This window comes from Danio rerio, chromosome 3 (assembly GCF_049306965.1).
Source record: "Danio rerio strain Tuebingen ecotype United States chromosome 3, GRCz12tu, whole genome shotgun sequence".
NCBI classification, from domain to species: domain Eukaryota; kingdom Metazoa; phylum Chordata; class Actinopteri; order Cypriniformes; family Danionidae; genus Danio; species Danio rerio.
Window position 1 is genome coordinate 31304491 of NC_133178.1, and position 26694 is coordinate 31331184.

At 35.8% G+C, this 26694-nt stretch overlaps 1 protein-coding gene and 1 long non-coding RNA gene across 8 annotated transcripts in view; one reads left to right on the forward strand and one right to left on the reverse strand.

Moving 5' to 3' along the window:
* Positions 1-266: 266 nt before the first annotated feature.
* Positions 267-26564, forward strand: trpm4a (transient receptor potential cation channel, subfamily M, member 4a). Of its 3 annotated transcripts, XM_073934221.1 has the most exons (29): positions 272-435; positions 2271-2332; positions 3414-3579; positions 7494-7674; positions 10195-10364; positions 11883-12060; positions 12496-12560; positions 14416-14664; positions 14741-14843; positions 14930-15048; positions 15133-15168; positions 15255-15441; positions 15847-15948; positions 16424-16552; positions 17173-17302; positions 18703-18848; positions 18946-19058; positions 19140-19235; positions 19315-19361; positions 20202-20434; positions 20503-20618; positions 20697-20829; positions 20909-21083; positions 22227-22392; positions 22994-23175; positions 25088-25220; positions 25501-25573; positions 25916-26012; positions 26366-26564. In XM_073934221.1, exons 11-29 carry the CDS (start codon positions 15161-15163, stop codon positions 26398-26400), a joined length of 2301 nt encoding a protein of 766 aa, XP_073790322.1. In that variant the 5' UTR covers positions 272-435; positions 2271-2332; positions 3414-3579; positions 7494-7674; positions 10195-10364; positions 11883-12060; positions 12496-12560; positions 14416-14664; positions 14741-14843; positions 14930-15048; positions 15133-15160; the 3' UTR covers positions 26401-26564.
* Positions 2607-26694, reverse strand: part of LOC141381224 (uncharacterized) — a 35218-nt gene continuing 11130 nt past the window's right edge. Inside the window, exons 3-8 of one of the 5 annotated variants that reach the window (XR_012401077.1) lie at positions 16614-16675; positions 16460-16542; positions 15241-15432; positions 11863-12055; positions 3377-3592; positions 2622-2996 (exon numbers count right to left, since the gene is read on the reverse strand). This is a non-coding gene — a long non-coding RNA (uncharacterized lncRNA). Of the gene's footprint in view, positions 3144-3376; positions 3593-11862; positions 12056-15240; positions 15433-16459; positions 16543-16613; positions 16676-26694 lie in introns of all 5 variants that reach the window. The other 4 variants (XR_012401076.1, XR_012401078.1, XR_012401080.1 and 1 more) reach the window with 4 other exon arrangements.

Consider the following 26694-nt stretch of genomic DNA (forward strand, 5'->3'; position numbering starts at 1 on the left):
TAACACAATCTTTGGTTACTAATCACCACAGTTTGCCTGCGAATGATATGCGGATTAAAACAATGTGGAACGTCTTATCTTTTTCCCTTCACGACTTATCAAGAGCGTATATTTGTTTTGCCTTCCCTCGACGCCCACTGTGTGGTAATCCAACAGAACACAATCCGACCATTACAAAGACGTGCAGGAACGCGTCCAGGGGAGCGCGCGTGGTGTGGGCGGGGTTTACACAATGACGACTGTAAGAAAAAAAAAAGTGGGAATCCGGTTCACAGCCAGGTTGAGCATAGGTGGAACTGGACTACTGATGGAGCTCTTATGAAGAACAATTAACAATCATCTAAAGTAGAAGACGGCAAGATGATCAAAATGAAGAGAGTCGAGAAAGAGAGTGAAGGCTGTGGGGGAGGAGAGAGAAAAGCCCAAAAGGATCAGGTGTGTAATTGTAAATTCTGGTATGTGGAAGTCTGGTATGTGTGAATAATCCGCTAAATCCTTCTCAATAAGTAAAGTAAAATGTTAAAGTGGATATTTTTAAGGTATTTCGGTTTTATTAAATAGCACACTATTAAAAGTCAGGAAATGTTTGAAAAGACAATTTTCATGACTGCAACAAGTGTAGTTATGTAAAACACGCCATGAAACAAGTGACTGACAAAACTACTGAACAGACTGGTAAATGCATCAAATTAAATAGTCAAAACTGTTTTATATTTAAAAAAGCTGGAGCTGAAGTTTGTCCTAAGCAAACTGGTAAGCTCCATATGCAAGAGGCATAAAATGCTTATTTTTTATAATCTAATTTTAGTTTGACTAACACCAGTTTTCTTTTTCTCATTTTGGCAAATTGTCTTTCAGTGTAATAAATATATTTATGTAAACTATAATAGAATACATATCCTTATTAAAATAAATAAATGATAGATGATAAAACTGACTTAAATGTATATGATATTCACTTCTAAAAATGTCTTGCTGATAAATGAGCCAATCCTTGTAGTTTGAAGGATAGCTGCAAATTATAAAGTAACATGGACCCGTAAGAAGTTGTGTTTATCGCATTTATCTGTCTTGGCAAACATAACCGTCACAACCAGCATTTTGTACCAAAATATATGAATGACATTTGAGTAAGATTTGAATTTATACAAATTAGCCACCCACGTAAAATGTTTTAAAACTGCAATGCTGGTTATGCTGAATTATCAGCAATTTTAAGGTATATCATAGCTTATACAGATGAAGTAAGGATTATTAGCCCACTTGAATTATTAGTCCCCCTCAATTATTAGCCACTCTGTTAATTTTTGTCCCCAATTTCTGTTTAGCGAAAATCATATTTTCAACAGATTTCTAAACATAATAGTTTTAATGACTCAATTCTAATAACTGATTTATTTTATCTTTGTTATGATGACATTAAATAATATGTGACTAGATATTTTTCAAGACACTTCTGTAAAGCTTAAAGTGACATTTAAAGGCTTAACTAGGTTAATTAGCTTAACTAGGCAGGTTAGGGTAATTAGGCAAGTCATAGTATAATGATGTTTTGTTCTGTAGAAAATTGGGATACAATATTGCAATAAGGGGCTGCTTAAAAGCTGCTTTTATTGTAGTATAAAGACTTTCTCAGGAAGAAAAAATATTGACAGACATACTGTGAAAATTTCCTTTCTCTGATAAACAATGTTTGGCAAATATTTAAAAAAGAAAAAAAATTAAAGGGGGGCTAATAATTCTGACTTCAACTGTATGTTGAATAAATATGAAATGTGTCTGTAGTTGTAGGAAAAATCAGAAAGTAAGTCTATTTGTGTACAGTGCTCATAAATGATCACTTGTGTGTTTCATCCTTTATCTCATCTATTTTTTGTAATAACATATAATTATAACATATAATTATTATAATTTTATAATAATAGTTATTTTCATGTTTTTATCAATGTTTCTAAATACATCAATTTGCTAGAACATTATGTACTTTCATGCAGACAAAAGCCTTAAATTTTATTATCCATTTAAAATTGCAGTAGTTCGGTTGTGTGATTAAGGTTTTGTTGTTCCATGTTTTTAGCTAAATTAAATTTTGAGGCAACTAAAATAGGCAAATGAATAAAATGTGTTTCCGTGATTAGGATTACATTTCCTTGTAAGCTCTTTTGCTATTCAACAAAATAGTTTGCTCTTCTCGGCTGCTGACTTTGAAAAGAAACCGGACCTGCATGCGAAAATGACTCATACTTTACTGTGTAATGTCTGCATTGTAGAGTTGGATCCCAAAGATGATTAAAAAGAGAGTGTGCACCACCTTTGTGGAGGATTCATGCAGGTACAGCAGTTTTTTTTTCATTTCTCATGCATTTAGATTTACTATGCAGGAAACTATTCAGTCCTTTCTGTCATTTAAAACAGTCATTCAGCCTCTTGTAATATGAGCTGAGCCGTTAAATCTCGGATTTGGCAATGTAGGGTGGGTCAACAAACATGTCATTTTGTCTTGAATACAGGTGAACTCCTAACCATTTGTCAACTCATTATAATCCGTGTCCTTTTCCTCTCTTTATTTCAAGCTATTGTTAAATGTAATGGGCTTGATTCATAATGGGATTTGGGCAGGTACAGTTTTAATCTAATTTATTTATTCAATCAATGATGTGTACATTACGTGACATTCTTGAGTTTGATTTAGGTTACTACCATTTTGATGTATTGCATTAAAATGAACAGGTCACATATTACAGTGTCAGTGATACACACATATAAACAAGATTGAATTCATGCCCTGAATGGCAACCATAGAGGTATCCATAATCCTGGACCAGGCCATATCCTGCATGAGCATGAGACCATTTCCTGAAAGACGCCGTGACAGATTACTCTTCAAATTGATCCTGTGGGCCGGCCTGAACACCCACCCGTGACCTACTCACACCTGCAGCTTCTCCACAATGGACGTCCAGTGTTCTTCAGCCCCCGGCGCCTAGACTGCAGCTCTGCACAAAACGTTTTGTCAGAGAAGAAATGGTCGTGCCCAACTTAGCCTGGTTTCTCTTATGGTTTTTTCCTTCACTTTCATCAATTGGTGAAGTGTATAACTCAGCACTGTCACCACTGGCTTGCTTGCTTTAAGACTTGAGGAGCTGCACATCGAAGGATTTGCTCTTTAGTGTTTGGACTTTCAGCAGTGAAAATTAAACCACACTGAGCTGAACTAAACTGAACTTCAACTATGAAAACTGGACTGACACTGTTTCAATTTACTAGAACTTTTATGCTAAGCTGCTTTGACACAATCTACATTGTAAAAGCGCTAAAGAAATAAAGATGAATTGAGTTTAATTGAATAGTAAGTATATGAGTATTCAGTACTCACAGTTTTCTCTCTACCTCCCTTTCTTTCTGTCTGGCAGTAATGGAGCTTTATGTCAGTGTGGTGGAGCACGGGACCTTCATGTATCTACAACAGCAGATGATCATGTAGTCGGCCAATGGGACAGAGCACGGGACACCTCTGATTATCCCACTGATGCCTTTGGACAGCTGGAGTTTGTTGGAGCCGGACGGAGACACTGTCCAGTGCGTATCTCTGCTGAACACACATAATCACATAATTATACATGATCACAATTTCTGAATCCAGAACATTCACTCCATTTGTAGACGCAACTATGATTGATGGGTAATTGGGGCTCTATTGATCAAAATTAGATGTGTATGTCATTGGCTAAATATGCTGTCACATTAGCAAAATTTCTGTGAAATTACACAGGCAGTGTTCTGATCTGAAGACTCATCTCTATGCCCTCATTTATTTTAAGGTGTTAAGAGTGTTTTAAGGCATAGATCTCAAATTTAATTTTATGAGGGCTGTTTTCACAGTTTTGCTTCAACCCTAATCAAAAACAGCTAATCCAACTAATCAAGGTGTTTGAGACTACTAGTCTGCGTCTAAAATCGCCTACTACCCAGTAGGCACTGCATTTAAATTTACTACTCGACCATTAGAAATAAAGTTTTATACAGTATGAATGTGACTAGTATGAATGGAACTGCGATGTACTACATTCGTTTTTTTGTCATGATCACATGACCTACCCGCATCAGTTGCATTCATGAATTCTCTAGCAGTGCATCATGGGATAGCGTAGCATCCATCAAAGGCACACTTCGAAAAGTTCGATGAATTCGGAAACACTACTTGGCTCGCATACTGTTTTTAGCATACTATAAAGTATCGAAGTATGTGATTTCAGATGCAGCCCTAGTGTCTATTAAGCAGGTGTAAGTTGGAGGTGGTTGGAGATAAATTATGCAGTACTGCAGCCCTCCAGGAATTGAGTTTGAGATTGTTTAAAGAGAATGAAGGGTGTAGGAGGCCAAAAAATTCTCCAGTGAAACATTTTTTTTTACATCAGCTTGTGTCAGATGCACACAAAAAAACATTTAAGTGAAAAGTGTCTAGCACTTGTACCCTTTGAAATTTTTCACTTTGAAGGACGCTCTGAAGTAGCCTGATTTAAACCCTTTTTGAGCACCTGTTTTCAGCCGTTCAGTACGGTGGGAATGACTTGTCTCACTCTGATATACCCTTCAGAGGCAAATTTGGATTTGGAACACAGTGAAAAGGCTTCAAGCCAAGCAGTTTTCTTTAGATCAGCTTGGCTAATTGTAAATATATGTCAAATTGCTGATCAATTACATAATGAAACTATGTAATTCGATAGTAATTACAAACTTTCCATGAACCCAAACCCATGCCACAAAGCCTGGGGCCATAAACTTTTCCCATAAACAGTTAAACCTGTTAACTTTAGACAAACAAAAGAAAAACTCTTTGGATCATGATGGTATTTTAAGATTTAGGAACATTTTTTATTTATTTTATTATTATTATTTTTGTTTTTGTTTTTTGCTTTGCTTTGCTTCTGAGCCATCATTCAGTGTTTCTCTTTTGACAGAAATCCCATCCTACATTCAGAATTTGTGGAGTCACAGTGACAAAAACATTGTGCATGTTTCTGTATGTTAGGAATGTCGTGTTTGTCTTGATGCCTTTGTACCGAATTACATATCTCTCAGAAGTTTCAAAGATACCATCAATACTTGCTAAATAGTTTCATTGTCACAAACAATGCTTCAGTCTACTGACCATCGTCAGGCATGTGTAGCTTTGAAGACAAAACATTTAAAATTCACTCAAAACCAATGAATGTCTCCGACACTACATGCAGACCAATTAAGAGTTTAATGAAGAATGGATGCTGTAACTTTACAGAGATGGGAATTGTCTAATATTGTACCCTTACAAACATGATTTGTGAATAATGGAACATCATTTATTTGTATTGTTGAAATATGCCTGTTGAGTGTTTGATTACTTGTTATTTATGATGAATGAGCTGGTGATTCTTGTTCTTGTGTTCATGTGGGTTTCCTCCAGGTGTTGCAGTTTCTCACACAGTCAAAAGACATGCTGTATAGATAAACTGGATAAACTAAATTTGGCTGTAGTGTATGAGTGTATGCGTTTCCCAGCACTGGGGGATCATGAGTTAGGGCAAGGCAAGTTTATTTATATCACATTTTATTTATTCATTCATTCATTTTCTTGTCGGCTTAGTCCCTTTATTGATCTGGGGTCGCCACAGCAGAATGAACCGCCAACTTATCCAGCAACTTCTTACGCAGCGGATGCCCTTCCAGCCACAACCCATCTCTGGGAAACATCCACACACAGTCATTCACACACACACTACGGACAATTTAGCCTATCCAATTCGCCTGTACTGCATGTCTTTGGACTGTGGGGGAAACCGGAGCACCCGGAGGAAACCCACACGAATGCAGGGAGAACATGCAAACTCCACACAGAAACGCCAACTGAGCCGAGGTTCCAGCAACCCAGCGACCTTCTTGCTGTGAGGCGAACATGCTACCGACTGCGCCACTGCGTTGCCCTATCACATTTTACACACAACGGTAATTCAAAGTGTTTTACATAAACACAAATAAAAGAAACAAGAATAAAAAAATAAAAACAACAAAGAATAAAATTTATTCAAACAGATTAAATGTGTTATACAGGTTATAAAAGAATGAAAAAGAAAAGAAACTTAATTGTGCAATCTGCTGGACGTAGCACAGTGCTCATTCAGTAAAGGCAGATGTGTTTTCAGTTTTTATTTGAATGTGCCTAATGTTGGAGCACATCTGATCATTTCTGGAAGCTGATTCCAGCAGCAGGGGGTGTAATAGCTGAAGGCTGATTCACCCTGCTTTGTCTGAACTCTTTATTTAACTCTAATTTAGAATTTATTTTATCCTAAAGATCTGAGTGATCTTTAGAGAGCATATCTGTAATGTATTGAGGTCCTAGACCATTTAGGGATTTATAGAAAAGTGATAACACTTTAAAAATCTGTTCCGAATGTAAATGGTAGCCAGTGTAAAGACCTGAAGACAGGTGTGATGTGCTCTGATTTTCTAGTTCTAGTCAGAATCCTGGCAGCAGCATTCTGGATGAGCTGCAACTGTCTGACTGTCTTTTTGGGAAGGCCAGTAAGGAGCCCATTACAGTAATCCACCCTACTGGTGATAAACGCATGAACAAATTTCTCTATGTCTTCACTGGGAACAATGCATTTAATTCTTGCAATGTTTTTGAGATGATAGTATGCTGATTTACTTACTGCTTTGACATGACTCCTAAGGACTCCAGAATAACACCAAGATTCTTGATACGGCTGGGTGATATGGCAAAAATGCAATCTGAATAAATATTTTCCATTCTGACTGATAACGATATATATTTCGATTTAAAAGAATACCCAAACAATGACTGAAGCTACAAAAGTTAGAGAGTCGATTAAATGCCGTAACATTTTTGGCCAATACATTTTCAGTGGTTTTATACCAGCACACTTTTAGATTTCCATTGTTGCACATTTCTGCTGTGTAATTGGCTCTTAGATCAATATAAAGTAAAAAGGTTTGGAGCTTATCATTGTTATTGACATAAATTATGGTGATTTGATATAATATCGTTTATCGGCACAGCCCTAATTCTTGACCTTATTTTTAGTTGTTTGACCCCTAGAGCCAAGGTATGCATTCACCTTGAGAACCTCATCTCTGTTCCCAAATGCAATGACATCAGTTTTCTCTGAGCACATGTGCACTCAGTGCTAAGTTGCAGCTAAAAGGGCATCTACTAAAAACCTATATGAGAGAAATATGTGGTTCATTCTATTGTTGCGGCCCCAGATAAATCTGGGACTAAGCCGAAAGAAAAGTGATTGGTCTAAATGTAGTGTCATTGACATTGGTTGTTAGTGTTGTGCCTGATGAAGGTCAGTGGATTGAATTATTGCTTGTGACAATAAAGCTTTAACTTTTTGCATGTATTAATAGTGTGTGGGATTTTGGTCTGATAGAGATGGGTTTTTTTGTCACAATGCACTTACATTTGCATTCATCTTTTTTCCCCCAAGTTTCTGCGTCTGTCATTCGACACCCCTCCTGATAATGTGTACTCGCTGATGACATCTCAGTGGGGCTTACCGGTGCCCAATCTAGTGGTTTCCATGGTGGGTGGAGATGAAAAAGAGATGGCCAAACCCTGGGTTCGAGAAGTGATCAGACAGGGTCTTGTCCATGCCGCTCAGAGCACAGGTAACCACGCCTATGTTTGTGTATCTTTAGTTCAGTTATGAGCCTGTAATATTTAGTGCTTGAAACCTTTATACCCACTTCTCTAGTGAATCACGTGTGGACTGTAAACCCTTGCTTCTCCTTCCACCCTTTGACCAGGGTTAATATTGTGTTAACGATAGCTATAATTTTCTCTTTGTTTTACTAGCTTTACATTTCATGTAATAATTACCATTTTCTTGAAAACAAGTCAAACCTGTCTACTACTAACTAGGTCAAAATGTCAGTTTTGAGTAAATACAAAACAGTATTTGAATTGGTGTACGAGTCACAGTTAATATTTTCATTCAGAAACAATGTGAAATAGGCTGCTGGTAACAATAAATAATACTATAAAATTACATTTATTATAAATGTATTCTTGTTTCTTACTTTAATCTCTCTAATGTTTTGATAAAAGCTAATGTAAACTGAAACTGGTGGTGTGTGGGAAATGTTCTATATACATTTCTTACAAATACTCAAATATTGGCTCACTTTGTTTGCTTTAATTCCATTAGTCACTGCATTGTAAGTTGCAGGATGTTTCGATAATTAATAATGCATATTGCTCTATAATTTTTGGAATATAAGTAATTGTGCTTTTGCTATTTAAAATGCGGTTTGACGTCCTGTAGCTCATAATCACATGTTTCATGGATGAAAATATAATAGTCATCAAGCACTTTTCAAATGGTAGAATATTTATGTGATTATTAATAGGGATGTCCAGATCCGATTACGCGGTTTCAGACTCGATTAGAATCAGACGTTACCTCCCGATCAGGACTCATCTCATATATATATATACGGTGGCACAGAGTTGGACCTCTTTCTTGACTTCACACAAAAACAGCAACGTGTGCAGCATAACATAACTTTGTTGCAGAGACGCTATTGGTTAAATGCTGGCAAAGTTGAACACGGAAGCAGCTTGAAGCAGAAAGTGGTCTGGAGGTATTATAAAGTTCATGACTACAACATTGCCTTTGCCAAAATTGTTAGATATGTAAACTTGACATTGCAAGAGGTGGAAACAAAAAGGCTACATTTACACAACAAACCTGATAAGACACCTCAAAAACAAACGTAAAACCTCAATCTGAAATGCCATCTCACCACTATTTCACAGAGAAATCTCTGCCAGCCCTTTATAAGAAGATTTCTGACAATCTACTTGTACTACTGTTATAAGATATACCCCATGTTACATTCACCACAGACATATGGAGTTTGTTCGTAGCTCCTCTGTCTCTACTAAGCCTTACCACACAATGGATTGACTCCATTCTCCATCTGTTTCTTTGCTCTTCTTTATGCTTTTTTTATAGAAGTATCGGATCCGGTTTCGATATCGGTAGATACTCAAAATCAAATAATTTGGACTCAAGGGCAAAAAACCCTTATCGGGACATTCCTAATTATTAACTCTGTTCATTTTTTCTCAGTTCTTTGTATATTGCGCATGTTAGCAATCTACTAAAACTAACAATGTTTCAAGTTTGCAAATTTGTAACTTAGGAGTTTTCTAGGAACATTCTAGGTCTTATTATAGTATTTATCACATACTTACTAAAACTCAGTGAAATCAGGGATGTAATGTCAGTTTTATATCGAAATGCTTTATATATTTGACATAAGTAAGTGTCTGTGTGTCTGAAGACATTCGCAGGTGATAATATGTGAAATACCGGCAAAATTACAGCAGTCATGACAAAAAATGAATCTTATGAAACTGTAGTGGACATATCATTTTGCTTTGGTTGAGACATCTGTAGTCAAAGTGTGTGTTTTGTGAATATTCAGTCTGTGTATACTTAAAACATTTTGATGATTAAATAAGTACATGTTTTGGTGACCTGGTACTCAGAGTAGTTCACAGGCAGGCCAGGTATAGCTCCACTGGAACGTGTGTTTATCGTACATTTCACATTTCATGTATGTAGTATTTAGCTAATAGATTGTGAAATTCTAAAGGGATAGTTCACCCATAAATTAAAATTGGTTCTGTGGTTTAAACCTTAAGGAGTTTCTTTATTCTCTTGAGTTTAAAAGAATATATTTTGAAGACAGTTGACTGGTATCCATTCATAGTAGGAAACACAAGTATGGATATTAATAGTTACAGGTTTGTAGCTGTCTTGAAAACATTTGTGTATTATATAAGAAAGAAAGTCAAATGGGTTTTAAACAAGTAAACAGTGAGTAAATGATGACGGAATTTTCTGTTTTGGAAATATTGTACTATCCCTTTAAGGTCAGTAATAGACAGTTTAGCATGAATTTCTCAGCAGTGGCATTCCTGCTGTTTGTAGTCTTGTTTACCAGATAAGGTTTATTATCATTTAAATGCTAGGCTTGGCTTTAACTACAAACGTTTGTGCTGCATTATTTGAATTCTTTGTCTGTCAATGATAGTGTTTTGTGAACCCTGATGTATTTCTGTGCAGTACGGTTTTGTAATTTAGTAACGTTGTTTTTTTCCCTTCTCTTTTAATGCAGGGGCTTGGATCATGACGTCGGGTCTGAAGGAGGGTGTTAGCCGTTGTGTAGGTGAGGCCGTCAGGCATCATTGTGCAATGGCTTCATCTCTTTCTCAGGCTAAAGTTATTGCCGTTGGTGTTGCACCATGGGGGTTAATTTACCAACGTCATCAACTTGTAAACCCACAGGTACTACAGTGTCATTTCTGTTAAATAATGAACAGTTCACATAAAGGCCATGCTTAGAATGAATATTTGAGTAGTTCTATTTATATAATCACCTGAGGTAAAGGTTAAAAGGTTAAAAGGTTAATAATTGATTATTAGTTTGATTATTAGTTCAAATGTATTATTAGTTAAATAGAGTTGTCAATAATAGGTATGTTGAAAGTAAAAAAAAAAAAAAAAAATATATATATATATATATATATATATATATATATATATATATATATATATATATATATATATATATATATATATATATATATATATATATATATATAAACTGAGCAAAATAGTTCTAGGACGGACAACCTGTCAATCCTACGAGAACCACAGATATTGTTTATGAAGCAACAATCCAATCAATTTCCCAATGACAAGATCAAGTCGTGTCCTACATGTTTCTTATTAAGTAGCTGTTTCACAGATAATGCCACTACAGGGAAGATTAGAGTATTATCACAATGTCCACGTCATTCCCACTTTCCTACATTTGGTAAATAAAATAGAACCATGATTGATTTTGATTGATAGTTTTACAGCTTAATCTACTTATCCACTTAAATGTAAATTATATTCAATTAGTATTGTTATTTTGAAATATATAATTGGTTTTGAGTGCTGGTCACTTGATTTCAAATAATCACTATTGCATCAGTCATAAAAACAACAGAAATAAGTTTTGTTGTAAGCCTGTGATTACTCTGGTAGGATATCAGTTAGAACTGACCAAAAAGATTTACTGATAGTTTAATAAACAACAGTAATTTAATTGCAAATATAAAGAAAATCTAATTTGTACATAGCACTATTTACAGAGGCCATTTTTGGTTTGACAAATTAATAAATGCAATTGCAAGTTTGGCTCAAATGTACAATTTAAGCATGGCTCACATATTTTCTACAGTACAATACTGTGCTCAGCATATACAAATCTTTTATCTTTTCATCAATCTGTTAAATTCATATTTTTAATAGGAAGCTATACAATATTATATTTGTGCATATACATTCGATTAGTCAGTACTGAAGCCAAATCTGGAGCTTATCTCACAAAATTACTTATGATAACTAGTGCAGCCAAATTTGTATGTTATAGAAAATATCAAATACAAATTTAAATAAAAAAGAGGAAAAATCAAGAAAACATGTTGGAATTGTATAGGTTGTAATTTATTTTTGCAATATTTGCTTGAATTTAATTGTGTTATCTTTCAGTTTCTAAATATGTTTGGTGACTAAAATATTATTTTAATAAATATATCAGTTTAATAAATCTGTTTTGTTTAAATGCACCAAAATACATTGTCTATATTGACTGAGAAATGGAGAAAAATATTCATTTTTTAAAATGGGCTGTACTCAATTATGCTGAGCACTGTATATAGCAGCAAGACATTACGAGGTCTAAACAGTGCTTGAACTGTTGTAGGACGTATCATTGGCTACTGTGAAAACTTACCTTTGGTTATTCTTTACAAGGGTAGTTTTCCTGCACGCTATTATGTCCACGACATGCCCAGTGCATCGAGCTGTCTGGACAACAACCACCAGGCCTTCCTCTTAGTGGATGATGGAAGTGTGGGTCACAGAGGCAGTGAGACATCATTCAGAGCCAACCTGGAGGACTTCATCTCCCATCAGCGCACTGGCATCTGGGGTGAGAAAGAGAGGAGAAGGTTCAGCTGGAAAGCACTTACAAAAACATGGTTGAACTCTTCTTGACCACAGAGAACCAGAAAATAATCTTCATCAGGGACTAGGACAGGAAACACAGGCATGTCTCTCAGGAACTATGCACTTCCTTTTATTAAATAAAATAAATAACAGAGAAGTAAACACAAAGAGAGAGGAAGGAAGAGGGAAACTAAACAGTTGTGTGCAATTTTATGGAAATCAGCAGTTTTCGGAATTGAACTAAATGCTTTTTCTGAATAATTTCATTGTGTTTGTTATATGAGGGCTACACTGCTCTCTAGTGGAGAAGATAGATAATGCAAACAAAAAACCAACAACTCATGTTATTCATGTTTTCATTTACTTGTTTTGTTAACTTTTTCCATTAACAAATCTGTCTTCCCCCTGTTATTTCCAGGAAGTGGAAGTATTGAGATTCCTGTTTTGTGTGTGCTGATTGCAGGAGATGCTACAATGCTCAAGGTCATTACACAGTTTTACTTTATAATTGATTTTAATCATTCATTCATTCATTCACTCATTCATTCATTCATTCATTCATTCATTCATTCATTTATATATTCATTCACTTTCTTTTGGCTCAGTCCCTTATTTATCAGGGGTCGTCACAGCGGAATGAACCGCCAGCTATTCTAGCAAACATCCATACAAAATCACATTCACACACATAAACTATGGCAATTTTAGTTTATTCAATTCACCTATAGCGCATATCTTTGGACTTCTAGGGGACACCGGAGCACCCAAAGGAAATCCACACCAACACGGGGGAGAACATGCAAACTCCACACAGAAATGCCAACTGGCCCAGCCAGGCTTAAACCAGCGACCTTCCTGCTTTGAGACGACAGTGCTAACCACTGAGCCACCGTGCTGCCCATTAATTTTAATGTTAATTTTAAAAAAATAATTTATTACCTTAAAATAAAACTAAATTTGAATTTCACTTATGTTTACCTATTTAATGGGACCTTGGCCATCAGACTTGAGTCTGTCATTCATTATATTTATTGACTTATGTAAATGTATGTAATTATGCTTATTTATTACGTTTTTTTTTTCTTTAGTTATTGAAATATTTGATAATCTTATTAAATAATAAGTTCACAATATTTTAGCTTTGCAGCTGGAAGGATATCCACTATGTAATGAGATTTGCTGGATAAGTTGGCGGTTCATTCCGCTGTAGTGACTTCTGATTAATAAAGGGACTAAGCTGAAAAGAAAATGACTGAATGAATGTTCACAAAAAAATGTGTAAATATAAGAATATTTTTTTTCTTGTAGTATATTATTACATTATAATGATATACTATTTTATAAACTTTGCTTAACAAGTGGTTTTAATTGGATTTGCATCGCAAACCCTAAATAAAATCAATAAGTTATTCATATTTATGTTTTCAGTTCGTATACTCTCAAATTCAATCCACATATAATTTAGCCTTGACTGCTTATCAAATAGAATTGCTATGTAAACATTACATAAATTAATTTGCAGTCCATGCTTCTGAATTTGGAGGGAGGACATATTTTAAATCATACAACAAATAAATAATTATGCAAGTTACTAAACACACCCGCTACATACTGATTAAGTCAGAATTATAAGCCCCACTTTGAATAGTTTTTTCCTTTTTAATATTTGCCAAATTATGTTTAATAGAGCTAGGAAATTGTCACAGTATGTCTGAAAATATTTTTTCTCCTGGAGAAAGTCTTATTTGTTTTATTTCGGCAAGATTAAAAGCAGTTAATTTTTTAAAAAACATTTTAAGGTCAAAATCATTAGCACATTGAAGCTATATTTTTATAGCTACTATGTTTAGAAATGTGTTGAAAAAAATCTGCTCTCCGTTAACCAGAAATTGGGTAAAAAATTAAATGGGAGTAAATAATTCAGGGGGCTAATAATTTTGACATCAACTGTATATACCTTATCATCATATTCGCTGCCCTTCATTAATTATTAACTATAAAGGTCTGAACAAAGATATTTTAATCGTAGAAGACGTTTTTTTTGTTTGTTCATGTTATGTGTTAAGCAAATACTAATTTTTTTTGGTTATTTAGTCCCTTTCAAACAAAAAAATTAACTTTAAGTCTCTCTCAGATTTAAAGTGTACGATATAAACAAGTTGGGTAAAAAAAGTAATCCAATAGTTACATTACAAAATGAGAAATCTAGAACCATGCAATTTATAATCAGTAGTCTACCCAGTTCTGGTTTTTGTTCTTGATGTGAACATGTCTAAAATCAACTTCAAACATATTTAAAATGATAAAATAATCTAAAATAATCTCCTTCTCCTTGCAGAGAGTGGATTTATCTCTGAAAAACAGCACTCCATGGCTGGTGCTGGCAGGGTCGGGGTCTGCAGCAGACCTGATTGCAGGAATACTGAAGGACCTCAGCGCTCCTCTGAGCCCACCCGTGAGTCCCACTTTGCAAAGCGACTCTGAGGAAAGCAGCAAGAGCTCCAGCATTGAGCTCAGGGACCGAGTGAAGGAGAGAATTAGGAAACACTTCCCTTCTGAGACTGAACTGGACAAGCTTGTGGATCAGGTGAGCTTACAGCAAGAGACACTGTGTAGAGAGTGTATGCTGCATACTTTTAGTTACTTTTCTCTTTCTCACCCAGGCTCTCAGCATCTATCATAATAGAGATCTGATCACTATCTTTCATGGAGATGAGGATGGGTCAGATGACTTTGACACAATCATCCTGAAAGCTCTTGTAAGAGGTGAGATTAAATCAGCTGCTTTGAGAATTCAAGACATTTCCAGAATGCATGTGTGGGTTAATGTGCGTATGTGTTTGTGTGTTCAGCTGCTAAACGTGATTCTAATGATGCAAGCGAGTACACAGAAGAGCTGAAGCTGGCGGTGGCCTGGAACAGAGTGGATATTGCCAAGACTGAACTCTTCAATGGTGATGTCCACTGGAGGGTACGATTAATAGCAGATTTAACGCAACCAAATCCAGATGTAAAAAGATTTTTAACAGCTTCTATTCATTAATCCTTCTCTCAGTATGAGGACCTGGAGGAATCGATGACTGATGCTCTGGTAAACGACAAGCCAGATTTTGTGCGTCTGTTTGTGGAAAGCGGCTTAAACATTTTGGCCTATCTGACGTACCATCGTTTGGAAAGTCTTTACAGCTCACTGTCGGACTGTGATCTGGTTTCCTCATTCCTCCAGAGGCGGCTGCAGGAGCGAGTGGGCTTAGCTGCCTCTCAGACTCGATTAACTCCTCAACCTGATGACAATTCCTCTTTCAAGAGCCAAGCCACCAACCTTACCACACCATCTGCTGCTCGAGACCTCACTCTGTATGAGGTAAATGGACAGATGCTAACCTGAGCAATGATCAATTTTAAACAGTATTTTGAACATGAGCACAACATAAGATGCCCAATTAAATGTAATAATATGTCATTGTAATAATGGCTTAAACACCAAAATAATTGAAACAAAAATAATGTGATGACATATGAACTGAACTTAAGTTTAACCATCATTTTAAACCTTTGCCACTATCCTTCAATGCTAGGTTTTAGCCATTGATCTGTTAGATGTTTTTAATGGTTTAAAATATAATACTTTCTGTATAATCAGTTTCTCTTTTATATATAATTTAATTAGTTAAGGTAAAATTAAGCTATATCCAAGCATAAATCCTATGTTTTTGTCTTAATCTCAGACTGTTGCTCAAACCTGTGCATTAATTTTTCTATCTTCTAGGTTTCACGAGTGTTATCAGAAATTATGGAAGATGTCTGCCAGCCATTTTACTACACGACTCTTGGTTTAGATCATAGAGTCAACTCAAGGAAAGCAATGAAGGTACCAGCCAGTTTTATTTCAGCTAGAATAAAACCAGTTTATAAATTTTTAAAAAAACATTTAAGGTCAAAATTATTAGCCCCTTTAAGCTATATATATATATTCGTTAATCTACAGAACAAAACATCATTATACTACAGAACAAACCATCATTATACAATAACTTGCCTAATTACCCTAACCTGCCTAATTAACCTAGTTAATCCTTTAAATATTACTTTAAGCTGTATAGAAGTGTCTTGAAAAATATCTAGTTAAATATTCTGTATTGTTATCATGGCTAAGATAAAATAACTCAGTTATTAGAAATGAGTTATAAAAATGAGTTATAAAAACTATTATGTTTAGAAATGTGTCTGCTCTCTGTTAAGCAGAAATCAAGGAAAAAAATAAACAGGGGGGCTAATAATCCTGAATTTAACTATATATATATAGTATATAGATAGTAACATTCTTTGTTCACTCTTCCTTACAGCATGTGAATAAGTTGCTGCTAAATGAGAGTACTTACCGGCGGCAGCGTTGTACATCCCCCTGGATATCTCTGTTCATTTGGGCTGTTCTGCAGAATCGCAGAGAAATGTCGCTATACTTCTGGAAAATGGTAGTAGAAAATCATTATGGTTTAAACCGGTACCATGGTAAAATACATATATTTTCTATACATGAATGTTCCTCCAATCCATGACTCTATAATGCCACCTAGTGAAGTGGATTCTGCATCACACTAAAGCCAAAGAATAACTGTTTAAACAGGGTCCTACATGCGTCATAGAGTTTCTGAAATATAGTTAAATTTTAAAGTTTATTCCAGACATTAAAATAATTTTATATATTTGACATTGAATACCACATATTTTAAAATTGTACTTTCCATTTATCAACATGTCATTTTTTTTTTTATTGTGTTTTTCAGTATTTTTCAGTATCATTTTATTCTTTTCCCACTTCTCAACCGTCAATTCCTAACTCAAATTTAGTCACCAGGCTGTTTTTTTAGAAATATGTCTATTTATTTTTGTGTGTGTCTGCTCAGTGCTCAACACAATTGTTTTTCACTTTATTATAAATTATGGAAATTCAGCTTCTTAGTCAGTGAAAGTCAGGAAATTTGACATTTGGCTATGGTTGAAAATCCTGTTTTAATTGTAGTGTAGAGTAACAGTATAAAGTGAATAGCGTATGGTTGCACTTGTGATTTTAATAGATTTCTCTTAATCTTAGACTGGAGAGTCTGTACTAAGTGCTCTTGCCGGGTGTAAGATTTTAAGAGAGCTGTCCAAACTGGAGACAGAGACTGAGACTAAGCTCTCCATGAAGGAACTTGCTCAAACCTTTGAAAATCTGGCACATGGTGAGTGGAAATTAAATTTTTAATATTGCAGATGGGACTGTATTTAGAAAGATGTTGCTGTATTATTAGCATGAAGTCTGTCATAGTTTCTATGTTTTTATTTATTTTTTTATTTTAAATCACCTGAGCTGCATTAATTCCACAAAATTGTCAAATTTTTGTTTTCTGGCATGATTTAAGAATATCCAAATAACATCGGTAAACTGTCTTCAAAATGTTTTGTAATGTTTCTAATGACAAAATGTATCTTTCAATAAATCCATCAAAGAGTACTAAAATATATATTACAGTTTGCACATAAATACTGGACAGCATAACTGTTTTCAACAGTAATTACAGCAAATGTTTCATATGCACAAAACCAGGACATTAGAATGATTTCTGATGCGAAAATACCTCAAAACTGCAAACAGGTATATTAGATTGTACTTATATTTCACAATATTATTGTTTTACTTATAGACAGTTAAAAAAACTCTACAGTCCCTACTCCTATGTATTGCATTGTGTATAGGTGCATTTGCTTCATGCTGTAATTACTCTATTTGTGAGATTCCAACTTGTAAAAAGAGTTCACATCTCTGTATAAAATCATACTACCATAAAACCATCTGACCACTGTATCCCCTGACACACACTGCAGAATAATGTTGATGTTCATGATAATAATGATAATAATAATAATAATAATAATTCTTAACATTTATATAGTGCTTTTATGGACACTCAAATCACTTTTACACATTTTTGGAGGGGAATCTCCTCATCCACCACCAGTGTGCAGCGACAACAACAATATTGCGCCGAGCTGCACCCCACACACCAGCTGATGAAACAATTATGATATAGGGATGGTTAGGAGGCCGTGTTGGACAGAGGCCAGTGGTCAAATTTGGCCAGGATGCCAGGATTAAACCCCTACTCTTTTTTTTGAAGTACACCCTGAGATTTTTAACTACCACAGACAGTTAGGACCTTGGTTTAACATCTCATCCAAAAGACGGTAATGAGCAGTAAAGAATCCCCATCAATACACTGGGGCATTAGGACCCACGCAAGTTGAGCAGCCCCTGATGTTCTCATTAACACCACTTCTGGTAGCAAACTAGCTTTCCCGTGTGGTCTCCCAACCAGGTACTGCCCTGCTTAGCTTCAGTGGGTGACCAAGTGAGAATTGCAGAAAGTTAGCTGCCAGCATAATATAAAAACATACAGTTCTAAATCTGAAAACATGTAAACCTCCAGACAGTATCAGATGTTGTAGTCTAATGATCATGGTACTTACGATACTGTATGTCACAAACTGGTGTCAACTCATAAAACACAATATTTTATGTGCTTGCCAGTATTTGAGTGGATCATCACATGACTTAACTATTTCCTCATGACTTCCATATTAGATGTGTTCAGTGAGTGTTACCAGAGCAATGAGAAACGCTCCTTCAAGCTTCTCATCAGACAGTCTCCTATATGGGGTGGTGCCACCTGTCTGCAGATGGCCACATCGGCAGACGCACGCCTCTTCTTCAGCCATGATGGAGTTCAGGTGATCAGTGAATCTGCTTCATGCTTACCTATTGGACTGTTAGTTATTACTTAGCTGTTGCTGTAGTGTCATGGTTCTTTATTTTGTCTTTGGCTAGACTTTATTGTCAGAGATTTGGTGGGGGGACATGGACAGCAACACAGAGGTGTGGAAACTGGTCTTCTCATTTTTCCTGCCTCCATTCATCTACACCAAGCTCATCAATTTCAAGTCAGTACTAAATATTTTTGCCTCAGCTTATTGCATTTTTATGGTGCACTCTTCAAAGTTTAATGTGCTTCAATCTCTTAGGGTGGAGGAGACCGATGAAAAAGCAGAGGACTTTGGTCAGGGTAAAGAATTTGACAGCACTGATGGAGCCGAGACGTTGGCTGACATGACGAACATGTAATGCAAGATTTCTGAGCACCATAAAGAGTTTTGCTAAACTAGAGATGTTATTAAATAAAGATTGCTATTCCCATAGGGATGAAGATGTGGAGGAATGCAATGCTTTAAGAGGAAAACCCAAAGGTGAATTTAAATTAAGTGATCGCAAATTCTTAGGGATGCACTGATATGGATTTATCGATAACTGATAACTCTAAAGATTTGGAAACCAATATATTAGTTGATATATCATAAATATAAATGATTCAAAATGTTAGATTTTTATACAGTAAACAACTGATTTTATTTTAATAATTTTAATAAATCTACATTCATAATTTCACATAAATCAGCATGCCATAAATAAATTATTTTCTTTTCTTTACATAGCAAATAAACATGCAACTTAACTGTTGCATATAAATAATAGGTTAAATAACAAAATCAAACTGAAAACAATCTTACATTAACAACACAAACAAGCAACGAGTTGATATTATAAATAATCATATTAGATTAAAAACAACCCAACAAGTTGTTTAGCACGTGTGCATCACTGCTTTTATGTTTACACATGTAATATTTTTCCTGAGGCGATTTAAAGCAAAATACAAAATGACACTATCAAACATATCTTCAACTATCTATCTGATAAGGAATATGGCTACTTACTGAGTTATTAACGTACAGCAATACCACACAAAGAAAGAATGGACTTTGAAGAATAAACAATGTGAAGTAAGCTCCGACAAGTCTGAACAAGTTCAACCCATGCATGTGCAAGGCAGGCAGTTCTGCACAATTACGTAATCTATCGACTTAAAGATATCGGCCTAATTTTTATATTGGACCGATAACGTTAACTTAAAAATAGCATTTATCATCCTATAACAATATGGCCGCCAATATATTGTGCATCCCTACAAATTCTGTTATAGTTTTATTTGTTATCAAAAGTTTACACCTTTATTTTTAATATTTCAGCATCAAAGGTCATCGCTAAGAAACGGCCTTTCATATTCCATCGCTGGCGGCAGTTCTGGTTTGCACCGGTCACTTCATTTCTAGGCAATGTGTTGATGTACTTCCTCTTCCTCTTCCTGTTTGCTTACGTCTTGTTGATTGACTTCAAGCCTCCGCCTCCCGATGGACCTGCTTCTTTAGAGCTTGTGTTGTATTTCTGGGTTTTTACGCTGGCCTGTGAGGAAATTCGACAGGTATGATGAATCACACTTCTGTTTACACTCATTTGTTCAGTTGCTGAAGTTTGATCTCTCTGTTTCAGTCTTTCTTTGTAGGATCTACCACTTTAACTCAAAGGATGAAGGTGTACATCCAGGATATCTGGAACAAGTGTGACATCACAGCCCTCGGGCTCTTCGTTCTTGGGCTTCTCTGCAGGTTAATTCAGTGATATGTGTCCTGTACGTGTTTGTGTGTGTGATTGTATTGGTTAGTGCATGTGTGTTTTTGTTACAGGATGTTTCCATGGACATATAATTTCGGTCGTGCAGTTATGTGTGTTGACTATACAGTCTTCACACTCAGACTTATTCATATATTTGCAGTTCACAAACAACTTGGTCCAAAAATCATTATAGTTGGCAAAATGGTGAGGAGTAGTCTTTCTTTTTAAGTGTGCCCTAAAAAGTCCATATCGTCCTTTTGAATAATCTTCATACACTCCACAGGTGAAAGATGTGTTCTTCTTCCTGTTCTTCCTGGGGGTGTGGCTGATGGCATATGGAGTGGCCAATCAGGCTCTGCTGTACTCCTATGACTCTCGCCCTGGTTGGGTAGCTCGGCGTGTGTTCTACAGGCCATATATGCACATATACGGGCAGATACCACTGGATGAAATTGATGGTATGTGTATGTCTTGATGAATTCAAGTCCTCCAAAGAAGTTCTTCATATTTATGAGTTCAGGGGGCATATTATAGAAAGATCTTAACTTTAGATTCATGTCTTATCTTTTAGGTAATCATAGTAATTCCAGTTAGGACAAACACTACAGAACTGGGCATTATCTTATCTTAATGACAGATAGGAAAAGAATACTATAAAAGAATCTCAACAAATCTTCCTAAAACACACTTGACATTATGACTGAACCTCTGTTGTTCTAATTTCAAACTGCTAAAACTTAATTGCTAACCTTAAATTTAATTGCTTCAATTTAATTGCTTAAATTGCTAAGCTTTTTAATTAATGACATTACACATATTTATTAAACAAGATAAAGAGAAGTGATGTTTGATGGTGGAGAGACTTTTGGAGGAGCCACTCTGATAAAAAAAAGCATTGTTCATAATTGATGACCCCTGTGATCTGATTTTGCAGTTAGCTGACCAATTTTAACCAGTATTGAAGAGGATAATGAGCCGTCATGGTCATTCTGCAAGTGACTAATGCCTTACTTTTTTGTGCAAAAAGTTGCTTCTTTAGCACAAACGTCAACACCTGATGTATTTAAAAGTAGTTGCATTTTGTTTCAAGGGAAGAAGAATTGTCAAGCATCAAACAAATAAATCTTGACGAATAAAATAGGCTTTATCTTTTCTCTAAAAATGATTATTAATTCGATATCTGCTGAACTCACATTTAACACAAAATTTTTTCTCCATTTTAAGCATTTAGTAAAACAGCTATTTGCCCATAGTTGGTTTCTCTGTAACTGACCTTGATTGTCAAACTTAATGTTGTGGTTTAAGATTTTCTGACTAGATAAGATTATTTATTATTTTATTTAGAATATTAATTAAAGTTAAGGTTTGCTTCTGTAATATGGACCTAAATTCCTAAATTCACTTCCTAAAGTCCTAAATAACTTAAGTGTATCAAATTCTTTTTGAAAGAATTCACCTCTACCAAGGCTTTATTTATCTGATCAAAAATATAACAAAACCATGGAAGGCTGTGAAATATTACTACAGTTTAAAATAACTACAGTTTTGTACTTTCTGTTCAACTCATTCATGTTTTATTACATTTTGTTCTCTGTCTCTAGCTGATAAGCGACACGACAAACGGTGTACGGATAATGTCACTCTCATCCACGAGGGGGCAGAGCCCTGCCCAGACTCTGATGCTAATTGGCTTGTCCTTATTCTACTGTCAGTCTACTTGCTGGTCACCAATATTCTGTTGGTGAACTTGCTCATTGCTATGTTCAGGTAAAAAAATAATAATGCACCTTGAAAAATACTCTGATTTAGCATCAGATGTCTTTTTGTTTTTAAAACAATGATTTTACATGGACTTAATAAATTACCTGTTTCTATGAGCTAGCAGCTTATAGTGCCACTTGTTGCATGGCACATCTCTGAATAATCCTGCAAAATGTTACATTACTAGATTTCAGCAAAGTTAGTTCTCAATTCTGAGAGCATTGCAAGTGCAATATGTATTGCTTACAATAAAATGAATAGTTTTGACTATGAAAGCAGATTTACTAAATGTTTCACGTTACAGTAAAGGTCTATAATATTACAAGAAATATTAATAATGCTGGAATAAAATATAAATAAATACTGAAATATCTATGCTTGTTTCACTTACCCCAGCCTATGTAAATAATAATCTACTTTAGTATCAGACAGAATTGTGCACTGGTTTATCCATAGCAATAAAAAACTTGTGGCTATTTTCATAGTTGTTTAATGAAAACACTCACAGCCAAATAAGTTTCATTGCTGCAACCATGTGAATTTCAATATAGCAAAACCTTCTCTACTAAATCTCTTTTGGTGCTGTATTCCTGTTGTTTGTCTTCAGTTACACATTCAATAAAGTCCAGGAGCGCAGTGATGTCTACTGGAAGTTCCAGCGCTACAACCTGATTGTGGAGTACCACTCGCGCCCCTGCCTCGCCCCGCCCTTCATCATCATCTCCCACCTGCATATCTTCATCAAGAGGGTCATTCAGAGATTGCCTTCCCTTAAGAGCCAACACTTCAGTAAGTTCTCGGTTGAGATTTTTAGATACATAGCACATGATCCTTAATTATACTCCTATATAAGAGATTAATTTGCCAAAAATGTTTTAAAATAGATAGTTAAATGGAACCATGAAAATGCCATCATAATTTACTCATCCTCAAAACCTTTCAACCTTTGACTTGTGTACATAAGGCCAGGAAAGTGAGGTCTACTTGATCTTTGTTACACTCACTTCCGCTAAATCTCACTCCCATCTGGGTCACTGCACCATTGTAACATCTACTCAAGCATGATTCAAACCAGTGTTTGCTCTAAAGGAAGAGATCATTCTAGCAAGTCTGCTAAAGACTACAGACTATAACAGGGGTTCCCAACAGGGGGGTCCCATCCCACAAGGGGGCCTCAGCAGGCTCTGTATGGGGTCGCGTCATATTTGAAAGAAGTGGACAATTTGGAGAATGATCATGTTGCCTTAGTACATTTTATTCCCTGGCTGACCAAAAAATAGACAAATTTGTAATTCATTCTCCACAAAATAGACTTGTCTTCAGCAGCTACTACTTATGACCCAAACATATTTTACCCAGGTGAGGAAGCTCCAAACATTTCGGATTGCAGCGATAGCAATACAGGAAATGCGAAATGCAGGAAATACCAAGACAGTTATCTGAACTATGGTTTTATTCAATTTTTTCTAAGCATATAGTCCCTGACCCAGCCAGTGTATTATTTATGCCAAAGTTCTAGCTAACAAATGCATAAGGCCATCCAAATTAATGATGACTCATCCCCAAAACCGTGACAAGCCCAGAGCATTTTTTGAGCGCAAGGCATAAAAATTGACACACACCCAAAATAAGGTGAGGGATGTCACAACCACTGACAAGAAGTTTTTAAAAAATTGGCAACTAATTAGCAACTAATATAGAGCCAATTTAAAGGCCAAAGGCTTACACTTTTCAGTTACAAATGATCTACTGATGTTTTGCTTTTATATTTTACATTAGGTTATTATTTATGCATAATCGTATCTAGATATAGTAATACACATACTGTTTGTTTGAAAACAACATTTTTTGTGATCCTTACTGCAGACTTATATGAGCGATAATATCATTAAATGTTACAATATTTTACGGGGAAAAGGGGGTCTCAGGCAAAGTAAGTCTCAGTAACTAGTGAGCCACTTGAGGCCAGGGAGAGAGATTTACTTCTACTTTCACTGGCATCTGTTACACTACCCTACTACTCACTCCCATCCAGGTCATTGCACGAATGAACACTCTCCGGTTTTAATTGCACTGCTTCAAGTAGATTTGAACCAGCGCCACTGGCATGGAAAGTGGACATGATAACAAGGATGCTAAAAACCTCCGCCTCAAGTGTAAGGATCTCCAACCCTGTTCTTGCAGGTTTCAGGACCCCTGAGTATTTCTTTAAAGGACTTGTGAAGAGCTTTGACGTGTGCATTTTTAATTGAATGCTTGACAAAATCTCAACCAAAACATGAAGAGAGGGTGGGACATACTGTAGCTCCTCCCCTTTTAAAAACCCCACCAATACTGTTTTGTTTTATCACCGTTATGCCAGAAAGAGTGGTTGAGCTCAAGCACATCAAATGAGAATTGTCTTCAAGGGGGCTGGACATGTCAGATACTAGAAAGCATTTGATTGGCCACAATTTTATGAGAAGCTGAAGTATGAGGTCATTTTGATCCATTGGATTCATTGATCCATTTAGGTGGAAGTGACAAACTAAAGCTTTACATGTTTCTATAAGTTTCATAACTTCTAAACGTGAATTTTGTCACTGTTTTGGTGGACACTTATAGGTATCTTAAAAACAAACAATACTAATACTAATATCTAAAAAAAACATTATTTTAATTTTATGGGACCGTTAACCCTGAGATGCATATCTTTCTTTAGTGTTGGACCTGACAAGCAAAGAGACGAGCTTGTTGAACACATGGGAATTGTCACTGAAAGAGAACCTGCTGTCCACGGAGAGCAAGAAGAAAAGAGAGAGCGACACGGAGCGACTCAAACGCACCTCCACAAAGTCAGTGTCTCCTATTAATGTTCAATGTAATCTCATAACTAACAACTGCCAAACTATCTGACATCAAAAGTACGTTTTAGAAAAGATGAGTGAGTGGGGAACATGTCAAATAGATCTGTATGTAATACACACCCAGGGGGCATTTAGTAACCTCACAGTAGCAGCTCTTGTTTCTGTAAGTGTCAAGAAGGGGGACTTGGAGACTGTCAGCTCTTGCTGAATCAGGCACCAGCGTCTTAAATGACACCATGTGTGTATTTGTGTCCAAATGTGTGCGTAGGGTGGACAGCGTCTTAAAGCAGATGGTGGAGATTCGTGATCACGATCGCAGGTTGAGAAAGCTGGAGTCTGAGGTAAGTGGTGGTTAAACACACCTGTCTACCTGCTACTAGCGAACACTCCAACACATGTTTCTGAATCCCATCAGTGTCTCTCATACAGCACACATATGCATCTGTGGGTGCAAGACTTCGGGCCTTGCCTTATTTTAGCTGCAGCTGTTGCATTTGCTTGCTCAGCGCAGACCGAGGACCATCCGTCATTCTCTCTATCCCCCCTCATCTAAACCCTCCTGTAGAATGCAGATCCGCACTGAGTATCTGCCAAGCTGTCAGCTGATCAATGTTATTAATGAACCTGTGCTTTAAATGGGACCTCAGGTGTTTGACTGATTTTTCTGTTGGCCTGTATCTCAGGTGGAGTACTGCTCTACTGCCCTCTCCTGGATAGTGGAGGCACTGTCCCAGAGTGATCTTGTGAAGCAGACTCGTCCACCTCCTTATCCTTCCAAAGGTGTAGTTTCAACTCTCCACTGACTGTCCCCCTCTTTGCCGTGTCAAATTCTAGCTCATGTTTCTCGGGTTCCCTCTTAGTAACAGTGTTTACGGTGTTGGTTTGGCTGTAACATTTTTATGATCCTCAGTGACATATAAATATACAGTTACAGAACTTCATTATTAATGGAGACACAATGTCAATGATTCACAAAATACTTTAAGGATACTAAGATATATGTAATATTCCAAAGAACAGCAAGCATGTATTTAAAAAAACAAATATATATTTTAGAACATTTACTGTTTCTTGTTCAATTCACCAGTGCATTCTCACTGACATGATTTTTATATTTATTTTGACTGTTTCAGGTATTGCTTCAAAACGTCCCACATTTTCCAGATGAACATTTTGCCAATAATACATGTACAAAAACATGGATTTTATGAGCTTCAGCTTTTCGACGTGTTCAAACTGTTGTATCGGATTTTTTTATATTGATTCAACACTTACATTGTCAGTTAAGATTTTGAACTGATTGAAAGTTATAAATAAATTATAATTATAAAATATGTTTTTTTATAATTGTATATATATTTTTGGTTGCCAATGAATGACTGATATATAAAATGTATTGTATTTCTTTGGTAAATACTGTTACATACTGTAGCATTCAAAAAGGGGTAAATTAGAGGATCGT